The following is a 25493-nucleotide window of genomic DNA, read 5'->3' as shown; positions in this document are numbered from 1 at the left end:
GGTTAGCAGGAGAAATCCAGTGAAACTAAGGTAATCAGAGATTGTTTTTACAGTACATGCACTGCAGAAACCTGATTACTGACCATCTGCCTGTTAATAACGGTTATCTGATTTTAATTGTGTTGGTGACATATAGCCTTACAGCCTGAAGTGTTTCTTTTTTTTGCATTTGGACAGAGGACAGGCCATGTGTGGAATGAGCACACTGTTTTTGCTTTGTGTATGCATGTGTTTCTATAGTATAAATGTAATTTTCAGCTGTGAAACCAACTTATTTTCATTCGTTTAAGTACGTTGCAAGTTAATTACAAGAGACACCGCTACCAGTTTGTCATTGTCTTTTACAAGTGCACTAGCTTTCCATGATGTTTAAAAAAATCTGGTTACGAGAATTTAAACTGTTATTCTACTTCTAGAGGACATGATGCTACTTTACTTGAGCTTAATGTTCTATTAAAAAGAGGTTGAATTAAATGTGTCTTCTTTAATGAGTATTTATTCAGGAAAGTGAAGCAACCATCTGCTTTACATTTAAAGTGTTGAACACATTCACAACTGACTTGTCTTTGCCCAGTAGCCACTAAGCAGCTCCACTTAAGATGTTAAGAGGTGTTCAGTCATTAGCTGAAGAGCACATAAGTAGTTGCCTGAGCGCACTTTATTGATTCAAGTGAATCTCTAGAGGCAAAAGGCTAAAAGGGTTGCTTGAATATAATGATTGTTTATGTGTTAAGTCGTGCATGGATCTGCGTCACATATGTAGTAAAGTTTTGTTTTTAGTTTGAAGGCTGTCAGAAACCATGCAGGCCCCCAGATGGGTTCCCCGCTATTCTTGGGGGGTGGGGGCGAGGAACAACTGACATCACAATCCTGTCCTTGATTTGTATTCAACAAATAACTGTTAATCCACCTCTGTGTTAATCATCCACCCAAAAAACACTATTTTAGGTGCGTGTCCAAGGAATACAAGACACACACACGCATGCACGCACGCTAAGCCAAAAGTAAGTTATTGGAAGTTTCTCCAAACTAAGCTCATTTCACAGAGCACTGAGCTTTTCCCACATGGAAGCCACCAAGCTGTCACTCACCCATTACATCGTTGTGCGTGCGCGCGTGTGTGTGTGTGTGTGTGTGTGTGCATGTGATAGTCCATTGTGATTTGTGTGTGTGTGTGTGTGTGTATTTGTGTGTATAAAAGAGAGATGAAGCGAGACATGATGGGACTGATATTGACATGCTTACTAGAGCAAGGGAGAGTTGTTAAAACTATTTAATAAGCACCTAGAGACCACTGCTATTTCTCTGTGTGTGAGTGAGTGAGAGAGAGAGACACAGGGATAAACAAATGACAGATGAGCACTGTTATCTGCAGATATAATAGATTAAAAGTCCTTATGGGAAAAGACTCAGCTAAAGTGTGTGTGTGTGTGTGTGTGTGTGTGTGTGTGTGTGTGTGTGTGTGTGTGTGTGTGTGTGTGTGTGTGTGTGTGTGTGTGTGTGTGTGTGTGTTGTACCTGATCCAGTATATCAGAGAACTGCCAAAGTTTGCTGAGCTCTACGAGGTTAAGCCAGGTCATGTCAAGAATCCATTTAGCTGGTTTCTGAGGGCAGGCCTTTAGGTCCAGAGAAGCACCTCCTTGATGACATAAAGACAAGACACACATAAATGAAGACTCAAAATGAAAAGGTATGAAGGAAGCAATATATTAAAATGCAAAATACAGAATGATAAATGCTTCAAATACATCTGCTGACAAAATATACACAAAAGGAAGTATTTGAGTCAATGTTCAGCAGGTCGGAGCTGACAGATGGTGAAGCTGCACTCAGCAGACTGTTCTTGCCTTGGCAGTGACTATAGCTGGCTTTCAGCCCTGCGGTGAGGAGGACTTTGTATCTCTGAATTCAGTCAACTGCTACAATACCAATCTGTTTGATATGTCTGTGATCTCTTGAGATGAGCTATCTACGTAAATGATGAATACATAACTGCAAACAGAAAATACTTGTCTTTTTGAGGTGAGCTTTAGCTGTACAACAGCACTTTAAGCTTATCTTCTTTCTATACATACACACAGAATTGTGCAAATGTTTAAGGCAGGTGTGAAAAAATTGTGTAAACTAAAAATACTTTTAAAAACTGAAGTTTTTATAGTTTACTTTCATAATTTAACTAAATGCAGTGAATGAACAGAAAAAATCTAAATCTAGCAGTGCCATCAGCTCAGGAAACTAGCAGAAACCAGTGGGACCCAGGCACATCTATCTACTGTTCTCAGCATTTAGGACACCATTTAAAAAAAAAATAATAATCTTCAACTCCATTTACAGAAAACTTGGAAGGAACCTCCACTATACTTCACTCAAGCCTGCAGACACTGATTGTTGCACAACTCTCCAATCCAGGGAACCTGCTGCCATTTTTCTGAGCCCCAAATCCTATGTTTTGGTGCATTGTTGAGTTGATTGGCCTTGTTTCCATGTCGGAGGTATGGCTTTAGGCTGCAACCCTCCATGAAGACCACTTCTGGCCAGACATTTTTTTTAATTGATAAAAATAAACCATTATTATGTATATTTTTGAAAGCATTCTTAGTTTAGAGCATTTTTTCACACCTGCCTACATCTTTTGCACAGTACTGTATATATACTATAAACTGTGTATTATATTTTGCCGTCTCAGGAGATGGTCTGTCATTTAGTCTGCTGTGTTCCAAAAAATATTTTCTTCCTGGAAACCTTTACCAAATATTATGTATGACAAATACAGGCAAACACTCAAGTCTGAAATAAATATAATAAACAATTGAGTTATTTTCAGCACCTAATAGTTTTATAGAATTCTGAAATCATAGAATATATTAGTATTTTCTCAGTTTAAAAAAACAAACAATGTATCAAAAAGCTCATCTAGCCATACAGCTAACTTTACCCTGCCCTTTGTCCATTTCAAGAAATTATAAATAACATTTCAAATAAATACAATGAATAGCTGAGGCCTCTTTACCAGACACTTCATAATCATGCACTGGAATGAAATACTTTAGAAAAACAGTCAATAGGGAAGCAGAAAGAATTTAACTTAACCCATTCTCATCAGATCCCACAATTTCAGACTAAAACAGCGAGCTTATTTAAGCAATGGGACCCATGAACAGTTTCTTGCTTCTCAATGGATCTAAAGTTATATTCTCCAGGACTTCTCAGCCTTAGTCTAAAACAAAAGCTTCAGTGATGTGAAGAAGCAACGAGGGAAGTTGTTGCCCTTACCACATGACTGTGTTGCCTAGAAACGTAGTGTTGTGTGTTTGCGTACTCTACATGTTGTGCAAAAAATTTGTCTTTTGTCTGTAGTGTGAGTGTTTGTGTTTGCAGCCACTGTGGAGTTTATAATGTTAATGGAGCTCCATAATGTCTGCTTTGGTGATACTATATAATATATATATGAAATGAATGTATTGTTGGTTTGGACTAAAGGTCATGTGCTCCTGATGTAGTTAAGTTAAATTAGTGTATACATTGACATTTTAGTAAGTTCCGCAAAAATGTTTACTCTGTCGTTTTAACTGTCCGTTTTCTTTTTATCTAAGTACATTAAACAAGCACTTTTCAAGTAACGGTGCATGTAGAGGTAATTTCATCCAATATTGTATTACTCTTCCCAGTCGTAGTTATTGTTGCAGTGATGTCTTCAGTAATGCAAGGAGCTGTTCAATTTGTATCATCTTTTTCATACATCTGCATATTGTTTTCCAGGTTTGACTTTCTGACAGTGTACTTTATGAAGTCAAGGGAGCTTAGAAGCCAGCTTACAACCACTATTCCAAGGTTGGAGCTTTGTAAATCTTAACATGTACCGCTAACTGACAAATTATTATAATTCTTTTTTTACAATATTTATATTTATTTTTACAAATAAAACGTGCACAATGTTAACACTCTTCCTCTTACCTTTAATGAGAGTGAGGAACTCCTCATGTTTGACCCTGTTGCTCTGCATGTCGATCTTCAGCGTCAATAGCAAAGTGAAGAGGAACTTGTGCTCCTCATACAGGCCCCGTGCTGCATACATATACACCTCAAAGGTCATAAACTCTATGATGTTGCCAATGCGTTTGCTGGTTATAGGGCTTTTGGAAGACCTGTTGAAGCAGAATTACAAAGCAAATACCATCTCAGAAATGTAATTACATTTGCAGCGTATTAGCCCATGCCATATAGTTTACAGTTTTTTTCGATTGCTAACCCACAGTGGGCACAACTGTAGCTCAATGTGCAAAACTCTAACTACAGTCTGCACTACCAACAGTCATTGGAGCTGAACAGTTTACTTCACCTCCAAAATGGGCTCAGTGCAGCAAACACTATGAACCAGCCTCATTGAGATAACACATACTGTCATTCAGAACACACTCAGAGTATAAACACTAGCATCAAACCCCAATACACAAATGACAAACTTTTAATCTTTACAGTTTGAATAATTTGAGTTACTTCACACAAATAACGTAATATTTTCTTTGATGAAAGAGTGAAATTATTTCACATGAAATTGTTTATTTTATAACATACCAGTTATGTTTAGGTAAACAAAAATAAATGAAAATCAGACCTTTGCTTCAATAGATACATATATTTATTTTATATTTTATTGATATTTATCTGTGTAGATATTCTATAATTGTAATACAGAAATACAATTCCTGTAATGTTGTCATTTACTGTAAGGATGCAACTCTTACGTTTTTGTTTGCTGGAAAATTCGTATTACAGATTCAACTTTGGATCTTTGCAGATTGGTTTGCACCCTCAACCCTGCCTCTCTCAATGACAGACCATGATTCACAACAGGGTACATCAGTGTAGCCCTTACTGTATTTACAGTTATCAGAAAATACAGCTGTATGTCTACTAGGTCTTCCACACATTCAAACTCTCACTGCCTCTCTTCTCCCTCCAACAACCTGTCTTCATTGGTCCATTTCCCCCAAAAATATATAGGCCTATACTACATACTGTATATACTGTATGTTCACTAACAAGTCTAAAACAAGACACTTTCTTAGTGTTTCAGTTGAAATTGCAATCAGCAGTGTTTAAAATGCACTAGGCTGAAATCCATTCCGTTTTGAATGTGTGGTTTACAGTTGTGACAGCAGTGGGTTAGCATTTGAAAAAAGTGCTGGAAATCCACAGTGTTGTGCAGGATGTGGTTAAGCCATGAGATAAGTGTGTAAAGTTTTGAAAATTGTGTTTAATCAATGAAAAATGAGCTAGAGTTTGGTCCACATGAACCGTTGCGGTGCATAGTGTAGTTAGAGTTTTGCACTTGTCGCTCCAGTTGTGCCCACTGTGGTTTAGCAATCGAAAAAAACTGTAAGGCTGACTACTGTATGCAACTAATGTGATTAAAGTACAGTACGGGTATTTTAATCTATTGAATTTCAAGGAAGAATACTATAATGTGATATATACCCATACAGTGATATAAAATGACCTATACCATGATACAAGATGTGTTCCATACCGCCCAACCCTAAACAGCCATATATAAATGAATAAATATAATTACTAAACACGATGAATGTGTTGTGTGATTTGCCTCAGACGGATACAGTAGCCCACGCCTCCGCAAACTTTCGATTTTGTATTTACCAATTTATCATTCTCTTCAAAAATCCATGTCAAATTATACAATTTCTGACAACATATGGGTGCATCCTTTTCATGCTGAAGTTACTTTGTGGAAATGTGGAACAAGTAGAAAGACAAGAGACATACATAGTTAGGATCGGGCGACGTAAATTTATATAGTTAGGACCTTTTAGGAAATCTACACTTGATCTGCACATGACCCCTTGCTGGAGGTATAAACCCTTGATAAGTGTTTTAACCAACACAAAGGCATCCTTATAAAAATTACTTTCATGAAAAAAACCAATTAATTACAGAGAGAAGCAAATGCCAGAGTGTTCTCACCTAGCCAGAGAAAGGTCAAAGAGTCCCAGGAACTGTCTCAGAGAGGTCTGATACATGACGTTCACCATACTCATTTCTGTGATCAGGAAGTACAGGATACTGCCCCTGGTGGCCACTGAAAACACACACAAAAAGCAGTGTGTTTTTTGAAGCACAACTTTGTAACCAAGTTATTGAAAGGGGTGTGTTAACAGAATTTAATTTGCTTTATTGTATAATATTTTAATGCACAATACATGCTTTCTGGCTGTTGAACTTTGTCCCAAAGAACTCCAAAGTGTTTTGCTACAAGTTGTTGTTTAGCCTTGAAGAAGAAACTGCCTAATAAGATTCTGGCACATACAGAGGTATGACGCATTCATATGCACAATAGTTGAGGAGAAAAGACTCCCTAAATTTCCCATATCCTGTTATCTGCCTAATTAAAAATGTTTCTGCTTTCGCCAACAAAACGGGCTGGACACACAAACCGAGTGTATACGCCTACACATTTCACTACATATAATCTCTGTACACTGTTCATTCGATGTATTCAACCATGTATCAAGCCAGGTACATTGTTGATTCCCTTGTATGCTGTTTGCAAGTAAATTCACCTGCTTCCAAGAAGGCCTGACTCAGTTTCAATTATTCAAACACTTGGGTAGTTTGATGAAATAATTCTAGTAACAAATGGTCCTTCGAGTTGCCGGATCCAACATCCTCTTCTCTGGACAAGAAGAGCCTGCACGTGAAGACGGGGGAGTCTGGGACTCTCCACAGAAGACCTCCAGCCCGTTGCTACAGGGAGAGGCCGTCAGCAGACTCGACTTGGACAGAGGGGGGGTGACGGAATCCAGAGCCAAAACTGAGCGAGTCGAGGCTTTCTTGAAATCAGGTGAATATTAACAGCTGATTTTGTTTTGTTTTGTTTAGAATACATCACATAGGGTGTTCTAGTTTTAAATTGGTGAATTTTGTTAATCAATTGGAGGGAATAGGGGTGTTCACCCTGTTTAAATTGATTACTGGGTAATTTAATGTTAGATTTTACATTTTAAAAATTAAATTACTTGTAAAAGAGTGAACAGTAAAAAGAAAGGTGGTGGCCAAAGAGATGAATAAGAGAATGTTGTTGAAAGTGTAAGAGGAAGAAGATTGTTTGGAACTGATTGTTTATGGATGTTATTGTTATAAAGAAAGAAAAAGTATGTAGGGGAAGGGAGATAAAAGGTTTTAGTAAGTGTGCATACAATTGTTATGCTGTTATGATGGGTTATAAAATGCTCGTCTCCTAAAGATGACCAGAGTTCTGACTAAATTGCTAAAAGCTTTAAAGTTTAGAGCTAAATATCTCGCCAATCCAAGCCCCATAGTGAACCTTAAAGATTAAAGGTGTAGTCAGTCAGTTGAAGTCCCAGCATAAACTTAAAAACAAGCGTCCTTTTGTGTTCTTTTTATGAAAATGTTCACTGAAAAGAATTGTTCAATGCTTTTGATTTGAATTACAAGTTAAAGGGGATTTTTATGCTAAAATTTGATCATAATGTGTATTGTTGATATAAATTGATTCAAAAACTGGTTAACTGTAAAGACACCTATACTTAACCTAGATGTTAACTTTTGTTATTTGAAGAACAAACTATAACACCATGTCAGATTTGGAGAAGTAGAGAGCTTCTCAGGAATGTGGTGTGTGTGTGATTCAGTCCCATGCAGAAAAGGGAGGGCCTGTCTCACTGAATGTGTGTGTGTGTAACTGAGCCCAAACACAGACAATGTGTGTGCGAATTCTACCCAACACAGAAAAAAAAATGTGAACTGAAGAATGAAATCAAACCTATCCTAAAATGTTGTTGTGCGTTAATTGTGACATCTAGAGCAAGCAAAATGGATAGGATGATATTTTAGAAACAACCCTGGCAGAATGATGAGCATTTCTTTTGAGAACATGTTACTGCTCAAATTCATTCTGTTTCAGATGCAAGGAGAAGACGAAGCTGACCATGCTTCAATAAGGACAATTGGACACTGAGGAACAATCTGAATAGGTTATGGTAATACCTAACCATTCCCCCAGTGACTGTGATATGAAGGACACTTTGCGTCAGAATGCCACAAAAGGGACTTGTTGACCATCAAGACGACCTAGGTTCCTGTTCCCTGGCTTCTACAAAGACTGTCCTCTCTGAAACTGTACATAGACGATGTTGCACCAGTACACACACTTGCAATTTCACAACTGTGATGTTGAGATGTTGATGTACTTGATATTATTCTGCTTGACTGAAATATATTTACTCATATGCTTTGCCCTTTTGCTTTGAAGTGTTACCTAAATGTAGCATTAAATATTATAAAAAGGGTGGAATGTTAACAGAATTTAATTTGCTTTATTGTATAATATTTTAATGCACAATACATGCTTTCTGGCTGTTGAACTTTGTCCCAAAGAACTCCAAAGTGTTTTGCTACAAGTTGTTGTTTAGCCTTGAAGAAGAAACTGCCTAATAAGATTCTGGCACATACAGAGGTATGACGCATTCATATGCACAATAGTTGAGGAGAAAAGACTCCCTAAATTTCCCATATCCTGTTATCTGCCTAATTAAAAATGTTTCTGCTTTCGCCAACAAAACGGGCTGGACACACAAACCGAGTGTATACGCCTACACATTTCACTACATATAATCTCTGTACACTGTTCATTCGATGTATTCAACCATGTATCAAGCCAGGTACATTGTTGATTCCCTTGTATGCTGTTTGCAAGTAAATTCACCTGCTTCCAAGAAGGCCTGACTCAGTTTCAATTATTCAAACACTTGGGTAGTTTGATGAAATAATTCTAGTAACAGGGTGTGTTTAAAATCTAAGGACGTATTATGAAATCAAAGAGAGTGTTGGTACACACTTTATAAAATATATTTGAAGGGTATATACAGTATATAAAGTTGTGTTTGGAAAAAAATACAAGTTAACTTTAAAATATATTGCACAGATTGACATTGAGCTTTATTAAGAGCAATATCTGTTTCAAAGAGATGTGTGTGATGAGAAAATGTTGCTCTCAAACAGTGTCCACGTTTGTCATAGCTTTAGCTGAATTTGGCTGCAAATGAATGTGTTCCATCCATAGATAGTATATAAAAGGTTCCCTCCAGTTCTCATGACTTACCGGGTCGGTACTCCTCTCTGGCAGCATTGATCTGGATCTCCGTCTCCGCTGCAATCTGTAGCTTCTGAGTCACCTCTTCAGACGTGCGCTTGGTGTTGCCAAGGACAACAATCAGACTCTCATCATCCACCAGTGAACCCTACAAACATAGATATATGCAAGAGCCATAAGTCATAAAAATAAAATAAATGCTACAATTTCCAGTGGAATTACTAAAATAATGGCATTCAGACGAGAGGTGATCTATTTCTCTTCCATTGGTCGACCTCATTACTACAGCTTTCTTTTCTTGGAATATTTTCCAGATGGGCGTATTGCTGCCAAATGTCACCAACAGTCACACTCAACATTTTTCACACTGACCTATAACTAAGCAAAGAAGGACCAGGAGTCGGGTCAACTTGTTTAGGAATATATAAAAAATAAGAGCGTACATTTTTCCACTGCTACAGTATCCATGGCTAAATCCCCATTTAGTCAGAGGTAATGTTTTTGTACAACGAGAAAATATTTCCTGACAGATTTAGATGTATTCCCTTGCCTGTGTGCTTGTCAGACGGTAAAGGAGGTTGTCCTCTAGTTCCTTCATCTTTCTCTTGTTAGATGTCACATCTTCCAAGAGGTCCGTCCTTTCCTTCTCCAGTTCCTGGTCGAATAGAAAAACAGACACACACACACACACACACACACACACACACACACACACACACACACACACACACACACACACACACACACACACACACACACACACACACACACACACACACACACACACACACACACACACACACACACACACACACACACACACACACACACACACACACACACACACACACACACACACACCTATAAGTTATAAACCTGAAGCATGTTGCTAGAGGGAAAAGCCATGAGATCATTAAAATGTGGTTAGAGATGTGGAGAGTAGAAAGTAAAGTTCTTGTAGGATTGATCTTGTTTTCCCACACCAGATTTCATGGCAGTCTGGTCTTTATTTGAGAGAGACACTGACTGACACCATCATGATTACATGCTGCTGTTAACAGAGTCAAAACAGTAACAAGTTACCACTACTGTCAGACTGACTGCTATATAACCCTATAATATAATGGATTAAAAGCTATGATTACAATGCACACTTTCCTAAAGGCCACATTGCAAGGCGTTCATTTGACAAAATAATGTTCTACAAAGAAAGGGAGCAGTCAAAATACTGTATTTTGATTCGGAACGCAGGTGACAAAGGTAAACTTTGTTAGCCATTACAAGTAGCATCAGTCTTTTTTATTTCACTATCAATGTGTGTTTCGCATGAGGTGCATATATAATGTAAGTCCCTGACCCTTAGGTTGTGTGATAATTACCTCCCAGTTATACTGACACACAGTTTGTGCTTGCTAGATGGAGGAAATGAGGTGCACAGTATGGGGAGCTGTTGGGAGCCTGCATTTAAATGGTCTCCAAGGGCTTCTGAAGGAGCCATAAGGATGTAAGTATTTGCCCCAAGCCGGAGGTAAATCCTTTCTTTGGAGACATACTGAAATCTAAACAAGGTCATTAAAAAGCTCAAATAGCACAAGTTAGTTTGAATATGTTTCTATAATACATACAGAGGCCATAATGGTTAGCAATGTTATGTGAGAGCAGTCTACCCGTTTTTCTGTGAGGATGACTCTGCCCAGCAGCTGGTCTTCCAGTCCTCGCATGGTGACGGTGAAGTCAATAATGGAGGTGCGGGCGCTGATCTCGGGGGTGTAAGCTGGGTTAGGCAGCTTGGTGGTGACATACAGCCTGAAGCCCTTCATCACATCCACTTCTTTGTCACCAACTTTCACCTACAAAAAGCAAGATCAAGAGGGAGGGACACATCCTCATTATCAGTTGGTATATTAAATTATCAATACAATACTTTCCAAAAAAAGCTAAAAATTGCCATCACAAATACCTATCCACATGCATACGTTTTAAAAGCACATGTACCAGATGTGCCGACTGTTGGGCCAAAAATTCTCCCGTAACCAACTCAAGAGGACAGCAACATAATCACAAATTTGTCATGACTGTCACTTATTTAAGCAGACGTCTTTGTCTGTATGGCCTATTCATACATTCATACATGGTCAGTGTCACATTGTATCAGTGAATTAAGAGCTGCCCAGAAACCATTCCTGTGTGTGTATATGTGTGTACATGTGTGTTAGCGTTTGCTCGGATCAGCATTTAATTACTCATGGCAGAATATAACTTCTAATTATCCATCTGCTGGTTTGTCCCTGGAGCAGTCTGCCACAGACACCTTACATTCCTGCTCACACCAGGATATTAATAAAAATGTAAGCCTTTAGTGGAGGATGGGAGGGAGAGCATAGACACCTCTAATTGGGTCTCTCATTAGGTAACAGAGATTTCTGGTTGAATGTGTTGTCTGCATAGAACATGTGTATAGTTGGAATCACCACAGTATGAGTGTGTGCGCATTTCGTCCTGCAGTAATGTGTGTGTGTGTGTGTGTGTGTGTGTGTGTGTGTGTGTGTGTGTGTGTGTGTGTGTGTGTGTGTGTGTGTGTGTGCATGCATGTGTGTTTGTTTGATGCATGTGTGAGAGGGAGGCAGCTGCAGTGTCAGTGGCTGAATAACCGGTATCAGCTTGAGCCAGGAGTTGAGAGGTGATAATGAGAGGGAGAGAAATGGCTAGAAGCTGACTTTCACTCTTCTTCCTCCTCACAACCTCTACATTCTCTCTGTTTTAGCTTTCTTGTAATACATGTGTTTGTGTGTATGTGAGAAGGATCAATGTTGTCATGTACAGTACAATAACTTCAGTTCATGGGTATCTAGATGAGAATCGTTCACAAACAGAATGCGTGTCAACTGACCTCTCAATTGTGTTCAGTGGAATAGACATTTATGTGTGTAAAAAAAAAAACCCAGTTTTATTAAATTCAAAAATATCTAACTCCAGTGGTTTATTTTTTTACAGTCCATCCACAATATATCAAAATATCTAGCAGGGTGGACTCACTATTAGTATTAATCAACTAGTTATTCTTCCTATAAAAAGGAAATGTAGTTTCTGTCATACCCTCTATACAAATACACTCCTTTTGATAAATAGGACAGACTCGTATTATGAATTTAATCAACAGACTTGTCATGGCAGAATCAAATTACCCCACTGATGTAGATATTTAAAGCCTGATTTGCTTTTCGATCCTGGATATTCAAATGTTTTTTTCTCATCTCACACGCAACTGCTAAACATGATACAATACAGCATAGGGAACAAAGCACAGAAACCATCTGAATACTTCAATTAAACCACATGAATAAACTTCCTACCTCATCACTGAATTTCCTGCGCCAATTTAATTTTCAATTAACACCACTGATCCCATCAACAGCATTTCTATACTAAAGTAAGTCCAGGTCATTACAGAGTTTTATATTTATTTTGGCAAAACAAAATGCCTGTAAAATGTCTTATATTTCGTAGTCACATTGTAAGAAACAAGAGTAAATCGTTGAGTGTACACTTCATTTTGAAAAGAAAACATCTTAAGTGATGTAACACATCTCCCTTACAAAGAATAAGGAGCCAAAAGCCTTGTTGCACTTTGACTCTGTCCAAGTTGCAAAATAGTTGTTGTATCATGACGGATGTGCATTTTTGTAATTTTTTTATTATTATTGATTTTCTTTACAAGAGCTTGAGATGTTGCTCTTCTATATAGTCACAAGGAACAACATATACAGTTGAAATCCATGGTGCCAAGGACCCAAAACAACAGAAAGAAATGCCTTCTGCACAGGCACTTACTCTGCAAACACTCTAGCTGACTGACCATGCCTCAGTGAGCACATTTTAATTTGTCCTGAGACAATTAACATGGTTGGCCACAGGTGCTCTAGCTGGCATGTTTGGAGGAAATCAAAGACTATCTCTAACTCCAGCCAGCAACTACCCATGCTGTGCAGTGTGCTTGTTATTTTTCCTGTCAGAGCCAATCAACCTGTGTCGGAACAGGTGTGACCGTTGGCATGGCAAGGGGGATCTGACCAAGTCCCACAACGTTTTCCACCAGGGCTTGAGACACACCTGCTTATTTCACACTCCTCTCACCGAGGGACCAAGACATCTGGGACATTGCAGTCTCAGGAGGGTTTATTTTTGTCACTTTACCTTGTAAGTGGAGCCGGTTTTGAAGAAGTTTTTTTCAAGGATATTGTCGAGTGCTGGGTCCAATTCCTCCCCTACATCCTCGATCAAGAGGGGGCGCCCGAGAGACAGACTGTCTTCCAGGTGGTTCTTGAAGTACTTATGGTTCAGTGAGGTGATCTGGGGTCAAACATGGGAGCTATATTAATATATGATATAAAGAAATGCTCATTGCGTGACATAATAATGTGAAAAGCATTTGACACCTGGAAGCATTCCTTTTTGAATCAAGCTACTGTGTCAATAATCAATAAAACAATGTATTTAAATATACAAATGTCCAGTGTGGACATGGTACAATATGACCTTACTAACTGACCTCAGAGGTTATCACAACCGACTGAAGAGCAAATGTATAAGGCAGACAGAGAGAGTGAAGCATCTGTTTAAGTCAAATGAGGGGGACACACATTTGACTTCTCCCTCATTCCTACTAAGGCCAACCTCTGTCTGTAAAATGTGACCAGTCAAACTGATAACACATCACTTTTAAAGATGAGCCATTTTTAGACATTATAAAAATAAATACAGTTGGTTTGATGAGGTCAATTGTGGAAAGAGTTTAAACCCCCTGCTTTGGGAAATGCGTCTTCAGGACACTAATAATAGGACTGCAGTATGCATTCACTCGGCTCACAGATTGCCCCTAACAGGGCCAGTGACCTTGGCTGGTCCCATTACGTCTGCAGAATTCTGCAGAATGTTTTACAGACACTGTACAAAAGCAAAAACATGTTGAACGATGAAAGGAAAAACATTTGTAGATGCGGAGCAATATCAAATATTTTCAAGGTAAATATATATAATATTATATTTATGAACTATCACGTTTTCTAATTTGAAATGTTGGCACTTTTGCATTATTAAAACGATAATGGCTGAAAAAAAATATTGAAATAGAGGAACATTTACTTGAGACCCACATCAGTGGGTTTTTATTAAATATGAGATACCTGATTGGCCTACCGCAACGATGTTGTTGTTTTTGTGTAAGGCTAATGAATAGTACGCCTTCATGTGCATAGGTCACATATTTTAAGGGAACAGATAGAGATAAATGGAGAAAATAAAACCCCAAACCTGCAGCTCATTCTTGGCCTCTTTGTTTTTGATCCAGATTTTCCCTTGCGTCTGGGGGTCAATAAGGAGGGGGAAGCGGGCGGCTTTGGTGATAATGATGCCATTCTGAGTGGACAGGTCATCATTGGGAAGCCCCTGTGAGATGGAAGACAAATGACTGGTGAGCCTCAATGCTGATGCTTATTTAAGAGATGCAAGCTAATTAATTAACAAAACTGTTTTAATTGAATTTCTTTCACTACCCAGAATGTGATTCAGTAGCAGCAAATATTTCTATGACACATATACGTTTTCCTACAAAGAAGGATGTTAGTTATCAATAATTCAGTTACTACAGTTTTCAATATGTAATTGCAATATGAAGTTTTCATAGAAGTTGGAGAAAACTTGAAGGTGTGCTATGTGAGAATAGGGGGCATTTCCTTCTGAAAGTACTGGTTCTGGTGGAAGTGTTGACATTTTATTTGTTTGAGGATTAATATAAATAAAAACACAGCTTGTTGGGTTATGAAAAAGAATATACAAATCCTTACTGCTAAGTGCTCATCCTCAAAAGAGATGACCAGCATACTTTATGGATTGTGACATACAGCATATAGTGCATCAACATTCACTGACACGTTTGAATCGTTACCAAAATAGATCACTGACCTGTAAGTTCCACTCACTAACAGTGGGTGCATCAATGAGCAGCTCGGTCAGATTGAGGTTGTTGCCAAATGGGATGCGACGCTGCTTCAGTTCCCTCTGCCAGTCACTCAGTAGTAGGTTACGAAACTCCTGATTGAAGGGGCCGGAGTAAGAGAGGAAAGCTGTGGCAAGAAGAACGTCACCTGGAAACAATAGGATAAAGGCGTTTTTTTTACCAGTGCATGTAACTCTTAAAAACCTGTTTGGTGAGAAAAGTGTAGAAGTTCTATGCAAGCACTGTCTGAGAACAACCCAATACGGTTAATGCACTAAAAAGTTAAAAACTCAAGCAGAGAAATGTCACTACGTTTGCTGTACATTAGAGATAAAAGTTAGTCAAACAGTAACATTTTGATCACTTTGTTGGTAATGATACATATTACTGTAGTATGCATTAGGGTTAGTAATCCAAGAGCGAGTTGAATCATCTTAAATGGTGTAAATCTGTGGTTAAACCCTTCACACGTTTCACAAATCACACAAACAAATCCTTGTTATTCATTCGACAGCATTCATTATAATTTCCGAGACATTTCCTCTGATGCCATTCTTTTCTGAAAAAAAAACTGTCCTGTTTTGAAAGCTGCTTTGAAACCCACCAACAAGGCGCTTGGTTTGGGCAGCGAACTCTTTGCTCTGCTCTGTCCATCTCTCCTTCTCGCCAGCGAGGCCACTGATGAGACTGGAAGCTGTCTGCATCTTGCGTCTGCAGCGTTCAGCGTCCTCAAGCAGAGTCTGAAGGGAGGGCAAGGCAAACAAACAGCTCAGTGGGATGATGCATCTGTATGGCCTCCTTGTTTGTCCTTACAGCTGTCTCTTTATCACTTCTTCCCTCCTGCTCTCAGTTAGCCTTTTATTCTCTGAACATCAGTGCATAACGTAAATAGGTTTAATTGTACAAAGAGTGCATATTCCTATCAGCATTGTAAAAGATACAATGTGACTTGAGGTGCTCTCTAATCCCAGTTCATTAATATTCAATACAGGATCACCGTAATTAAAACTGGTAACAAAACATAGATGGTAAATTGAACTCTAAATTGGTGCAAATGTATGTGTTAACCCAGTGATAGGCATCTGCCTGTCACCTAATGGATGCTGGGTTAATCTCCTGATGGATAGATGCATTGTCATGTTCTTGTTAGCATGTTTATCCTGTCTAACTGCCTAAATAACTTTTCAGTTTAAAATGTAAAATTAAATATTTAGGTACTAATAAGGCAATTTGCCCAACAAAGTCAACAGCAAATGTCTGAGCCTCAAACACCTCTGCAGTGGGACTCGTAAATCTCACCCCTCTGGCCCCCTGGAGCTGAACAGCTCCAATTCTTAATTAGAACATTAGAAAAATAGTCTACTTGGGCTGTCTAGATTTCCTAATCAGTCAGTGTTGGTGCACATACTGTCCTTATTAACATGCTGTTTTCTAACACAGAACAGGCAGTACTGATCATGAAACACACACATTTGCACATAAACACTCAAACAGCAGACTGACTCACAAACCTGTACACACAATTAACAGCACTGCAGCACTGGCATTAATTTGAAAAGCAGCGTAATACAGTCACAGGTCTTCAGGCTGCATTTAGAAAGACAGTCTGATTCCATTTTACACTGAAACACTGTACATGCTTTATCATACAAGCTTAGAAAAATATTTACAAGTAAGATACTTATTAAGAACTTAAAGACCTACTTCACCAATATGAAGGTATATTGAACTTGGAGATCCTATGTAGTATAAATGTGCAAAAAAAATTGAAATCGGATCATCCTTGCCTGAGAAAAGGCAGAAAGAGTGTTTTATGGTATCACTGTCTAACCCTACATTTTCCTTCTTGTGACATCACAGTAAGGGTCAGGATTAACAGGACAGCTGGGCCAAGGGAAGACTGAGGGAAGACTGAGGAAAGAAAAGCCTCATTCATTATAGTATAATAGTGATTTTATAACGATAGAACGCTGGTTCTGTATGGGTGAAGTATTCCTTTAATGTAGTAAAGTAAGGTCATCCTATAGATTTTAATTACTACTTTTTCAATATTTATTTTTATTCATGGTAAAAATGTCTTCAGCCTGTGTGTGTAAGCACCAAATGTACTGTACATGAAGAAACATATGGATGCTGTGAAATGAAAGAAGTGTGCTGAGATAAACTTTAGGTGTAGGCACAGCAGCACACTGCTCTTTTTTATCTGGTAACCAGATTAACATTTGTGTTTGGAGAAGGTGAGTGAGGTTAATGACCTGTTTCTCCATCATGGCCTTCTCATACTCCGCCTGCACCACATCCAGCTCTGCCTGCTTGGCATCCAGCTCAGCCTGAGCCTTCTGAAGGTCGTCATTAGCTGTGGCAAGACGATTCTGTTGCACTGCCAAATTAGCCTGAAAAGGAAAGAGAAGAGACAGACAGAGGGATCTGTGATTAATGTATTGCACGTAAAAAGTCATGCTCACTTCTTAGCAAGAGAGCTAGGAAAGAGAGAGCAGCAGTGAAAACAAAAAAAGAGAAGACAGACCAGATGAGGGGACATTTAGGAGGATTTGAAGGAAAAACAGAGGAGAGATGGTAGGAGAGCTTTTTTTTGGGGGGGGGGGGGATTCAATCTCTTAAAAAATAGTTTGGGACATGTTTTGGCTCAGAGCATACCAAGCGGCATTGGAAAATTAAACATGCAGTTGAAGTGGTAGGAAGTAAATATTTTAAGTGAGATTTTTGATGTTTGAAGATCAGTCACAGGTGCATTTGCAGGGACTCAACGCCTCAAGAGTCAAACTAGAGATGCAAGGACAGATATTTACAAGAGGTAATTCAGGAGATGGGGAGCCAGAAATGTGGCTGGAGGGGTCATGAGAAGGACAAGGCCAAGGGCTCAGGAAAAATGGAAAACGGAAGGGAAAAAAGGGAGTGTGAGGATGACGAAGGAGGAAAAGCAGAGAAGATATTTTCAGGGCCAAGCAAGAGGTTTAGTGACAGAGATTTAGAGAAAGGTTACAACTTAGTGCAGCCGAGTGTGTTTTGGTGGCCTTGGGAATAGGAGGTCTGGAGCAAACATTTAATATTGATTTACATCTGAGAAGACCGACCCTTCCTGCCTTTCTCCTTGTCAAACTGTATGTCTGTCAAACTGTTTCTGTCTGGAAGTAAGGCCGACCAGCCTAAACGGAAGCCACCACTAAGCTGGAAGCCAGAAAATCTATTTGCCAGGATGTGTTGTACACTCAAGCAAAAGGTCAAGATCACAGAGGAGAAGCAGGGAGTTATCATGGAGCTGGTGGAGAATATGAGGGAAAACAAATGTGTGTGAGAGAGAGAGATTGAAAAAAAATAAAAAAGGAGAAGGGAGAGGGAGAGGTAGAAAGTTGACGAGAGGGGATAAGGGAAACGTAGTATGTAGGAGGGGAGAGAGATGGGGGATTTGAAAAAGCAGAGACAAAAGGAGAAATAAGATATGGCCGTAGGCAAAATAAGCACTGCAGAAACATATCACGAAAAGTTTAAGTAAACATAATAGAAAAAGTTTAACTGCATTCTGATAGTTGAAGCTTTTAAATGATTGTCATGCATCAGATAATCCCGAATGCACTCCGGGAAGATGAACCAGAATTTTTTTCATTTTTGGGGGAGGGCAACATTTGCATTGGGTTTAGCAAGCAGCAGCGTAGGTGTGTGTGTGTGTGTGTGTGTGTGTGTGTGTGTGTGTGTGTGTGTGTGTGTGTGTGTAGTGCTGTGCCCTTATTTATCAAGGATTTAGTAAACATAGAATTCAGCTCTGCAACCTAGCTGTCTATATGGGCCTACTTATTCCTTGAAGAAATACATTAAAGGTCACATATTATGCTAAATGCACTTTTTAAATGTGTTCTAACATATCCATGGGTCCATGGTGTGCCTAGAGACTGCCAAAATATTTTAAAAATAACAATCTCTCCTGTTCTCACTCTCCCCCTTTCTGAAACCCCCACCCCTCCCCCCCAATATACTCCAGTCAGAATTTTCCCCTTTTCTGACCTCACAAACTGGAAAGCCAGAAGCTTCCACTGTGCAGCCCACACCCCTATTTCTTATTGATCCACGGCCCTGACAGACAGAGGGCGAGGCGTATCTGGCTTCGCTTCCGGACAAGGGGCGGGGGCAGCTCAAAGATTGTATATTTACGAGGGGAGCTGCAGCTCTTTTTAAAAAATAGGCCATTGTGAGATTAGCTGAACATCAGCATAGTACAATAAATTATCTGAAAGTTTTTTTCAGCAAACAATTAAAGAAAAACGTATTAGGGATCACTAAGACCATATAATATGGTGTATAATAGTACCGAAAAGTGTATAATATGGGAGCTTTAAAACTGGCTGAAGGACAGACAAGTGGGTTAAAGCAGTATTTAAGTAGTGCTTGTAAAAAAGAAGAAGATGTCAGTCACTTTGAATATAAAACGTCTGCATCTCTTTTCATTTTGCTTTAACAAGGTTTTAAAAGTTCGTTTGAAATGTGTTTCAAATCGTAACATGGGTGTGACCTTGCTAATTCGGTTCTTGCATCGGCAAAGGATAAAATCTCCAAAATAATATGTTCCAATGAAAATACAACACACTGACCAAAGTACGAGCTTAAGATGAGTAAGTTATGATCCGAAAATAAGTCTTCTGATGTTCACTGACACAGCAACCAAACTCTATTAAGCCTATGGGGGGTGATTTGCCAGATAATAATTAATGTATTGTGTTTGAGACTTAATCTGTTTCCCATTGATGACTCTTTTTTCGACAATGAGTTTCATGTATAAGCTCTCTGCCTGGGGAGATCCATTTTAGGCTTTGTACTTGAGTTTAATTAAATTAAAATAGGCCCAAGCAACTTGACTTGAGATGCACCAAATTTTACCATTCAAAATGTTTTGTGTGCTCATGATGCATGAATAAGAGCCCAATTCTCTATTTTTTTTTTGGGGGGGGGCACTTCTATTGCCTACACCATCAGTAAATTGTTGCTGCACAAATGTGGGAATATGAATAAATCCTTTTCAGATGACAGACAGTTTGTGATGATTATTTAGCCTGGGGCTTATTTGCAGATTAGAGCTCTCCTGCAAATGTTCCTTATTCATCTGATTCAGCAATACTGTTATATGTATTTGTAGGGGTGAAGATGACAGGTGCATTTCTTTTTGTCTTTTCTTTGTGTCACATACCATCTGACACTGTTTTACCTTTCTCCTTTGTCAAGCACAAACTAAACTGTATATTACCTTCAATGGTAAGACCTCCTTGTTGATGGAAAAGAAGGAAGCCATAGCTTTCGTCCAGGATGCAAGGCCGGCCACGTTGCCACAAACCCTTTTGGCTGTTTCAATGTTGTAGTCGGGCATGTCAAAATAAGGCATAAGCAGCTCCACCATTTCCCCATTAATGGAATCTTTGGGGAATTGCTGCAAGGGAGATACAGACAATTGTAGAGAAAGTTGAAGGGAGTGGGAGAGATCATTGTTTTGAGTCAGCTGGCATATGAATATTTACAACACAGGTTACTAAAATACAAAAAAAGTAAAGAGCAATCTGCCTCTGCTCTGAGAAAAAACAAATACTGTATAACCAGGAAATAAAAGACAGGAGGCAGAGCAGGTGGTGAAAGCTGCAGAGGAAAAGATAGGGGAAAATGGAAAGATAGGTTGGGTGGTGTACTGAGACAACGTGTAAAAGAGAAAGGGAGGCAAAGGACAAGGCAGGGTAGCTCAGATGCTGGGAAAGAACACAACACAGAACAGAATAAAGATGCAAGAGTGAGTTAGACAGAAAGAGTCAGAAAAATGCAGGGGAGCAGCAACAAGATGACATACAGAGGTAAGAAGGTAAGAGAAGAAAAAGTGGCAGTGGTGTTGGTTGAAGAGAGACTTTTAGCAGATGATATTATGCATTACGAATTGAGTACCATATAAGTATATATATGTAATATCAAATATTTAACGTATTAGTTAGGCTCCAGGCCATAGCCCTTGCAACAGGATGTTTGCACAAGGATATCTTTGATGACACTTATTTATTCCTGCAAGAAAACCAACACAATCTTATATATGTTTGATACAATTTTACAACATAAGATTATGTATGACAGATTAATGTATCATTCTAATGGAAGAGAAGGGAATTAGCCTTTCAGTGTGAATCATTGGAGGTGGGTCTGCTCCTTCAGTGTTGTGTCTACAATGATTTTGTCTATTTTCATTGTTGATACAGGCTATCAACGATGTCGCCTTACCATCGTATGTAAGTAAGCCTTATGCAGCGGCAATACATCAATTTATAATCTCCACTGTATATGTCTGACATTGGCGTGTGTACCTGTAGGCTGGCCACAAAGTTTCCAGCTGTCATGAGTTTTAGGGACTCCTGCCAGGATGGCGTGTGGCTGTTCTTCTCTGGGTCAATCTTCACTGTGTTGACCCGCCTCTGGAAGAGCAGCAGCACACAATCCATGATCCGCATGATGAGGTGGGGCGGACGACCAAGTGTTCGCACAGTGGCAATGTCCGATGGCTTGATTGTCTGAATGGGTACAGAGAAAAACACATGTTCGACTGTATCTAAATGCTTAATGATCCCGTTTGGGTGAACTGAAATGAAGGACAACATGGGTTTACATTAGTCGTGTTGTGAGAGCATTCTACTGTCAGAACACTATTGTCTATCAAAAACAAGGGAAACAATTACACTTGCATGTTATATGAATATATATATATATATATATATGTGTGTGTGTGTATTTGTTCACAATAAACCCATCATATATCCATTTACAGTTGTCATATGAAGCTGCTAACACGTTATATTCACTGTTTGTGCCCATTCGTACACATTGGAGGACTGGAAGTGTGTGTGTGTGTGGGTGTGTGTGCGCCTATTGGATTTAAAAATTAAATTAAAAAGGCGAGAAGAGAAGAATTTAATTGGGATGAGTAAAAAGAATGAGCTAATTTAATTTTCATTAGAACTTTCTATGACAGGGAGTATAAAGGAAATTGAACACAATGCTGCAGTTTGAGAATATAAAGCAGGAGTGTGCGGGGGCAGTGCCCAGAGGCATACTGACGAGGACAGATAGAGGGGAAATACACAAAGCAAGAAGACGGTGAATGCAAACTCCAACAGAAAGAGAGGAGTTCTGCAGAGAGGAAAAGAGATTTTTTGAAAGGGACTAATTAAATGAGGGACAGCCACAGAGTTCAGAAAAAGTCCCGGGGAGATTTGTTTGGCTGCTTCATCAGGCAGGCCTGCTCGTCTCATCTCTTCCCCTTCTTGCACTTTCCTGGTATCTTCTCTCTTCTCTGCCTCAATAAGGAAACCCGGCCTTAGGAAATCATAGTTACTTTAAAACAACATATACAGGTATATAATACATGTTTCTTCATTAATGTGGGATGTTTTCAGCTTTGTGCGGGGTCCTTTGCTATTGAAACAAAAACATTGAATTAGCAAACTGCTTATTTCTCGATCTATTCCTTAACGTCCTTAAACACGTGATCATCAATCCAAACGGTTTGCCACAGGGTTTCCTGTTTGGTAATATGAGGTTTACATAATGCAGCAGTACAGCGCACATTCTAAATCAGGGACCTGCCATAGGAGATTTGTATGCAACCATCTACCCAGGAGGGCAGCTTTAATTACTACCCAGCTCTAGGCTGCAGAGCCCCATGCTGACCTTAGACACACTCTCTGTTACACACACAAACACACACTGGGTTGGGAAGGCTGTAGACAAAACCTGCATGCAGCTACTCGCAGCAAGTCATCGAGTGCTGTAAGTGGAACCCTTAAGGTACACAGAGAGAGGAAGCAGGAAAAAACCCTGGTAGGGGAGACATTAAATCACAGAGAGGAGCGCAATCAACCACTCTAACACATGGTTTGCTGATGAACCCGTGGGCTATCATTTAAGGCAAATTAGACAGGGAGAGCAGAGAACGTCATGAGCACCATCACTGCGAGATACTGTCAGTATAAGAGGAAATTATGGTATAGGTTTTTCCTCTGATAAGTGAAATCATTTTTCCCTTTTTGACACATTTTCTTTCGATCTCGTTATAGTAAATATTACAACAACCCCACATTGAGAAGTTAGTCCTTACATATTCAAAACAGTTGATTGTTGTAGAGAACTGATAGTGTGTTACTTTTAGAAACCTTATCACATCTTGGCGTTTTGGGTCTGGACTTTTAATCGTGCATCTCGGTCACAAATCAACTTTAATCCGCGTAAATCCTTCGGTTTTATATAAGAGTGATGGACAGGGATAAGAATATATGGCAGTTACACAAAGTGTTGTTATTTATTTCACTTCTTAAAGATATCAGTTGACTGGGATACAATATTATAAAATGGTGCATCTAGTGACAAACCTCACCAAATAACATTCGGTTCAATTGGGGATCATGCAGACGTCAGACAAACCTCGGAGAACTATAAAGGTCTAGAAGTGGGGTATTTGGATATGACATTATATTACAAGAGCATGCAGTGCTTTGTAGACAAACGGTAGTATTTCAAATGCAACTCTACAAATAACTGAATCAGTAAGGTGATACAGGAACTGAGGTCTTCTTAATGGCAACTTTCTGGACAAGCTGATGGTAAAATAAAGACGCATCAGTTTGACCAAAATAGAGAGTTACAGCAGTCAAGCTAAGAACATATTTAATTATACATACAATACAATTTAACATTTATATATCAAAGCTCCATACCTGCAGTGCAGCCTCAGCTTCCTGAAGAGCTGGCCGGGCAGCTTCAAGTTTCTCCTCAGCGATGGCCTTGTCTGCTGAGATGCTGTCTACAATGGCCTGGGCCTTGTCCTTCACTTTCTGCACCTCCACCTTCACTCGCTCGGCTGCCTGGGCTTTGACCGTCACCTCTTTCAATACCTGGGTGTATTCACAGAGACAAATATACATTGTCTTGAATCACTGTCATCTCACTTGCATTCCTCCTTTAACATTAGCGAAACAAACAAACAAACAAACAACCCGTGACCTCATGTTCATCTTGTTGTCGCTCATTTGTGTCCACTTCTGTACATAAAGTTTTAATTTCAGAAAAGTTGACATGCACCTGAATAATTGAAAATAACTGAGGTTCAGGTAATTCTACTACAAAAACTCAGACTCCGTTATTCAGTTATTTTTTAGTTCAGCACACATCTTGGATCTTCAATTAGGAACTATGAATGACCAGAATAAGAAGTATCCATACACAATTGCATACTTAAGATACATATTTAAGCAAATTAATAAAGCCAACAGCATAGGGTAGGTAACTCAAGAGACACTATTTAATCTGCACACACACACACACACACACACACACACACACACACACACACACACACACACACACACACACACACACACACACACACACACACACACACACACACACACACACACACACACACACACACACACACACACACACACACACACACACACACACACACACACACACACACACACACACACACACAGAGCCTGAAACCTACCATATCAGCCTTGTCATTGGCAACCTGCAGCTCCTTCTCTTTCACCTCCAGCTCCTTGCTGAGTATTCCTACAGACTCAGATGCTTCCTTCAGCTTCTGGAGACCAGTGTTCATCCTAATTAGGATAAACATGAAACATGATCGGTTAATATGCATTTCCAGCATAAACCTTGCACCTGTGTGCTAGACATTTTGAAAAGAATCTGCACAACACACTTGGTGTCCTGTTTTATTATACCTACAAATGTAAACATGAACTGAATTACATTCTGAGTGATTTTTTTGTAGTCCACTGGGCACCAGGCGGTGAAAGTCTGCCCATTATTCACAGTTAAACCATTTTATATCCTTGGTCAGCTGATATTATGTGCTAGATCAAAATTCTAAATAATATGGTATCCCTTCAACTGGTGCCAATAGATCGTTGGACGCTTGGGGATGAGCAGACTTGGGTTCAGAATTGTGAACACAGGAGAACAGAAATTGTATGTTTTTCTGAGTTCTGTGATGTTTTTTTTTAATGGTGCAATTTCTGCTGCACTTTCAACAAATGGCATGCTTTTTGAGGGTTCTGAACGGGCATCTTTGACTGTTGGTGCCATTAGGGAATCGATAACTATTGACTTAGAGTGGTTTTAATCTGTGACACAGTTCTCTGAAAATCTACCTGTGGAAAAGTGTGTTATTTTTCAGGAAATGCATTAATAATGCCTAATTATTGATGCATCCTATATAACCGACCACTAATGGTGACTCAGAGGAAGACTAGACTACAGATTTAAAACTCAACAACTTAATTTATCTATTATCATTCATTTAATGCAGTTGGA

The 25493-nt window shown here is 39.2% G+C and overlaps 1 protein-coding gene across 1 annotated transcript in view; it reads right to left on the bottom strand.

Annotated features, from left to right (window-relative positions):
- dnah5 (dynein, axonemal, heavy chain 5) overlaps positions 1-25493 on the bottom strand; it is a gene marked incomplete at both ends in the record, with an annotated part of 92167 nt that overhangs the window by 12458 nt on the left and 54216 nt on the right. The window contains 15 exons of the mRNA XM_080039764.1: positions 1518-1639; positions 3955-4145; positions 5983-6097; positions 9140-9278; positions 9681-9785; positions 10798-10980; positions 13325-13480; positions 14441-14575; positions 15092-15273; positions 15730-15865; positions 17381-17518; positions 20380-20559; positions 21470-21673; positions 23873-24049; positions 24664-24778. Coding sequence (XP_079895890.1) covers positions 1518-1639; positions 3955-4145; positions 5983-6097; positions 9140-9278; positions 9681-9785; positions 10798-10980; positions 13325-13480; positions 14441-14575; positions 15092-15273; positions 15730-15865; positions 17381-17518; positions 20380-20559; positions 21470-21673; positions 23873-24049; positions 24664-24778 — 2278 coding nt within the window. The remainder of the gene's footprint in view (positions 1-1517; positions 1640-3954; positions 4146-5982; positions 6098-9139; positions 9279-9680; positions 9786-10797; positions 10981-13324; positions 13481-14440; positions 14576-15091; positions 15274-15729; positions 15866-17380; positions 17519-20379; positions 20560-21469; positions 21674-23872; positions 24050-24663; positions 24779-25493) is intronic.

This window comes from Ammodytes marinus, assembly GCF_949987685.1.
Source record: "Ammodytes marinus genome assembly, chromosome: 13".
Classification (NCBI taxonomy): Eukaryota; Metazoa; Chordata; class Actinopteri; order Uranoscopiformes; family Ammodytidae; genus Ammodytes; species Ammodytes marinus.
Note: the sequence above shows the minus strand (reverse complement) of the source record. Positions and strands in the feature narration are given on the sequence as shown.